Below are 5,041 nucleotides of genomic sequence, written 5' to 3'. Positions count from 1 at the left end.
ATATTACTGTTGAAATCCTCTTGTCCATGACGCTAAATCCAACTTCTAACAATGGCTTCCAATCATTCCCGCTTCTAGCCAAATGGACGTCTTCTCTCCAAGCCAGCAAAATCAAGAGTGCCCGTTTCCTCTCTTCTATCTTCAATGTTCACTAGTCGATCCAAAAATAATCGATTGTAGTACAATCACTCTGTTTTATTTGCTATGATTTACGATGTAAATAGTTTATTGATAATTGTTATGTTCTATTTCTTCTTTGCTTATTCTTTTTCTATAATTATTGTATAGAAACAACAAAAGTTGAAAAATTTCAATCTATCTCAACACAAACAATTCAACGAACACTTCTGAAGGACGCGCACCGCCATCTTTCTTTTTTTGAACAGGGTATTTACTTTAAACAATAAAAACTGGCTTGCTTTTTGATTTAAAATAACAAATAAACAATACTGAAACAATATATATAAAATAAAAACATAACTAAAATCACTTATATATAAATATCAACTATTGATTAAAAAGTTGGATATTACAATATAAATATATTGCTTCTTTATATTGTTATTTATTTCAAATTTTTATTATTTATATTTTAATTTTATTCTATGTATGTTAAAGAGGAGGGGAGGAAGAGGAAAGATGTATTGGGTTAAGAGACAAAATGTGAAAAAAAAATAAATAAACGAAAAACATATATTATATACTCGACTATGCCTATATTTTATAAGATTAAATTTAACTAAATATAAGTATGCTGTGTATTTAGCAACCCAATATCAGAGATGGGCAAAAATTAGCTATAGTTGGAACTAATAGATAAAGTTGCCATGGATACCACCCTTATTCATGAATGAACCATTGATATATAAATATCGTATCCATGACAATATTGGCTATTAGTTTCATAGTAGCCCAACTCTGCCCAATACAGTTGGACAGCACAACTTTTTTTTTTTTAATAAAGTTTTTCTCTCTAATTCTTCCCTTTGCAAACTATATAATCTTCATTTTTTTTATTTAAAAACAAATTTTGATCCTTTTTTCTCAACTTTATTCATTACAAACCTTCCTACGTTTCGACCCTCAGGTCATTTTCAAGGATATCTACAAAAAGTTTTTATTTTTATATAACAATTTCATTATTTCCTTCACTTACATAATACCGATTTCTCTGGCCCTACCTTCATTTTGATGTCATTTTCTTTTTAAAAATTAAGGTAGGGGCAGAGAAATCTATATGAAAGGGAAGGAAATAATGAAATTGTTATATAAAAATAAAAACTTTTTGTAGGTATCCTTGAAAATGACCTGAGGGTCGAAACGTTGGAAGGTTTGTAATGAATAAAGTTGAGAAAAAAAGGATCAAAATTTGTTTTTAAATAAACTAAACCATTCTCAAACAAGAATATATTAATAAAAATTAATACTATATAATCTTCTTATAGTATCATCTATCTCGGGATCAACCCAAAACAGATTGTGACAGATAATTATTTATTTTGTTACTGTAACCGTGAGTCAACCCTGTGGGTTCGGTAGCCCTCTAGGGTCCACCCAACCTCATAAAGTAGGAACCTTAATTGGAAAAAAATCTGGGCGTGATTCTGACTGAATTACCTGCACAACTGTTGGTTTAGTAACAGTACTTCTTTAGTAACTGCACTCCTTCCTGACCCTTATTGGCTTCCAATGCTACATTTATTTTTTTATTTTATTTTATCATCTATCTATCTACTTAAATTTTCTGTTAAACTGTTTCTTAGTTTGTTTGATATATATGCAAATTTTCATTTTTTTTTTCTGTAAATTGTTATGTCGAGGTTGTCTGGTCTTAAGACGGTTCTCCAGCCTGATATCCACTTTACAATTAGGAATGGCCTGCCAGAGGATGAGCCCTGGACACTGACGAAGGTAGAGGAGGTCTAGGTGAGAGAGTTTGAGGCAGAGTAACAGTTCTAGTTGCTAAGATAAAGTGGACGGACTAGAGCTGGGGAGAGACGGGATCTACTACACTGGTTGCAGAGATGAAGCTGACAGACTAAAATTGCTGGAGAGAAGATAGACCATCATCTTAGGTAAACGTACAAAAAAACAACTCTTGCGAAAACAGATTGGCAATAAACTTCTATATCTTGAGTAGAGTGCACGTACGCCACCAGTGCTATGACTAGGGCTGGGAAGGATGTGGATCAAAGATCACATTAGGGATTTAGAGCCCCTTTATTTATAGGCCTAGTCCATGCGGCTGTGACCGAGAAGCGGTCGATACATATTGTAATAATTTTAAAATATTAAAAATAAAATAAAAAAGAATTTTTATTCTTTTTATAATTTTTTTCAAATGTGAAAGATACTTTGGGTTCAAATTAATAACTTTAATATCAAATAGCTAATATAATTTTATTATACAAAAAGAAACTCTTAATCTCAGGGCGTGTTGTTACTAGACAATTAGAACAGGCATTTACAATAATCTCAATTAATTAAATATAAATCTATTTTACAAATGTATTCTAATTTAGTTATAACAAAACTAACCAAGTTCACGATCTTCTTTCGTTGATTCCTGGTGTCTTTTTTTTTTCTTTTTGTTCTGTCCTGGCGTCCAAAATGGCTTCCTTCTTGCTGGATAGAAATTGATGAGCACCTCCTTTTCTTGGAGACATCTCTCTTTGGCGCCCCAGACACGACTCTCTCCAAAAACCAAAACCTGCCTTGAGGTTACATGTAAACATCGATTGTCCCACGACAGTTAGGGATTTTTCCAAATGATTTACTTTCTGAATATTATTCATTAGCACTATTTCTTGATTTATTTTTTTCCTTTAATTTTCTATATTTTCAATTATGAGGGGAAGAGTTAAAATAGTTTTTATGATATTTAATCTGCTCAACGTGGCCTTGATTCAACATACCGCCATCTTGGTTTTGTTTATAATCACGAAGTTATGAACAATGAAACCTGGTTAGCTTGCTTTTTGGATAAACAAAACAAATTAACAATCTTAAAATGATACATAAAATAAAACATATTAAAAACTCTTTATACACCAAAATATACTATTTAATAAAAAAGAGCATATTACAATATATAAAAATGACAATGTGTTTTTACAAAATAATGCAATGTGTAAATTTGAGAACTTCAGTGAGGCTCGAGGTGCAGCGCTCTGATGAGTTGTGGTCCAACTGCTTGCTCCTTTTCGCTACAGTTATTACTGTTTTTTATTTCGGCCCGAAATGTCAGTATAAATAAGTCTTACTAATTTATGTATTGTTACTGACCACACTCCCGACCATCTTCTCCTTAGCAAAGTATTAATGGCTTACATTACATTTACCTTTTTCGCAATTCAAAAGTAAAGCTAAAATATTGTTTTTATAACTCAATTTATGATGATCATTCCAAAAGGATGGTTTCTTAAATTATTAGATTCTGTTTGTTTTCAATAATATTTAAATTATTTGAAAGTTTGAACATTTGTCTATTTTTCTACATAATCACCACTTATTAATTCATGATTTTGAACTTGAACAGAAAACAATAAGTTTAAAGGAAAAGGGAAAGATGAAATTTAGGAATAGAAAAAGAAAACAGTTTTTTACTTCTCTGTTTAATATAAATATATTAAATAAATCTAAAAAAAGTTGTATCATACACACGATTTCATAAATGAATGGCACGGGTTTCACATTTGATTTCGTAACCTAAGCTACATTTTTTAAAAATATTCCATACTGAAGTTTCCTTAAAATTATAAATAAAAAAAAACCAATAATCACAATAATATGCAATATTTGGATAAATTATAAAAGTCTATCACAAACAAAAGATAAATGTCATGGTTTAAAATTGTGATACCCTCATAATTTTCACCAAAAAAAAAAAGAAGCATTTATTTATCATTAGTCAAAAGAAATATTTTTTTTTTTCGCTTAAAATATTTTTTAACTAATGATAAAATTCAATGTTCAAAGCTTTGCCCTTAAACTATCAGCCTATTTTATATAATTTCTCAATCAATTTACTACAAATTCTAGATCCACTGTATAAATTAAACGATGACTAAAATATTCTAGTACTTCATCCCTATATCACACTTAATGTAGTCCTTAAATATTAGATTCTCTCCTTATGTGCAGTTGTTAGTGTTTCCTGAATGGCCTCTCAATTCCTGGTTGATTGTGCTCAAAAGAGGGTTTTTACCGCAACCGCAAATATTTCTGAAGTCGTCCAAGTCTAGCGCCCACACCATGCCTCCACCTAGCCCATGTTCTTTCACATATTGTGACTGAAAAATTTAAATTATATTACGCATTACATCGTAGAGATACCATTATTATGTGGCTATTACGCCCAAGTCAATTTATCACAGTCAAATTAAACCTGCATTTGTCAATATAACGTTTAATAATAAAATCTATTCTTCGCAAACACTTTACTTTACTATCATTAGTCAATTATTGTTGTGGTAGTATAGTACAGTGTGATTCAACAAAATTGTTATGATAAGTTAATGATAGTAAAGTACGGTGTCGGCAAATAATAGATTAAACCCTCTTTTGTATCGGATTTTGTTTCATTAAACATATAATAAATAAATATTAATTTTTTTCTAATTAGAATTTGTGAATGAAGTTTATATAAAAGAAATTTTAATTTTAATTATATTATTTCAATTTCTTGAGACAAGGTAATTATTTATTAAATAAATCAAAACTTGTTTCCTTTATTGTCTCAACACTTTTTATTTCAACAGTCCAATGTTTCGGCCATTTTAGCCATCCTCAAGGACATCTAAATATTTAACAGTTTATATTATATATTCATTTGTAACACTTATAACAACATTATCACTAATAATATAACATACCTTCAATTATAAATTCTTCCTCACATTAAATTTAAAATTTCTTTTGCAGGCTATTCTGCCCAGGTCATTAATTAATTATAAGTTAAAAACCTATTTAAAAAGTCAATTATTAGAGAGTATTACAAATGAATATATAATATAAGCTGTTAAATATTTAGATGTCCTTG

At 29.6% G+C, this 5,041-nt stretch overlaps 1 protein-coding gene across 1 annotated transcript in view; it reads right to left on the bottom strand.

Annotated features, from left to right (window-relative positions):
* Window positions 1-3,618: 3,618 nt before the first annotated feature.
* The window catches only part of Cht10 (Chitinase 10), a gene marked incomplete in the record, with an annotated part of 38,691 nt that continues 37,268 nt past the window's right edge, over window positions 3,619-5,041 (bottom strand). Inside the window, 1 exon segment of the mRNA XM_067044591.1 lies at window positions 3,619-4,292. Coding sequence (XP_066900692.1) covers window positions 4,134-4,292 — 159 coding nt within the window.

This window comes from Halyomorpha halys, unplaced genomic scaffold (genome assembly GCF_000696795.3).
Source record: "Halyomorpha halys isolate HHAL.00 unplaced genomic scaffold, Hhal_1.1 Scaffold245.1, whole genome shotgun sequence".
Taxonomy (NCBI): Eukaryota; Metazoa; Arthropoda; class Insecta; order Hemiptera; family Pentatomidae; genus Halyomorpha; species Halyomorpha halys.
The sequence above is the reverse complement of the archived record's forward strand: the minus strand, read 5'-3'. Positions and strand labels throughout refer to the sequence as shown.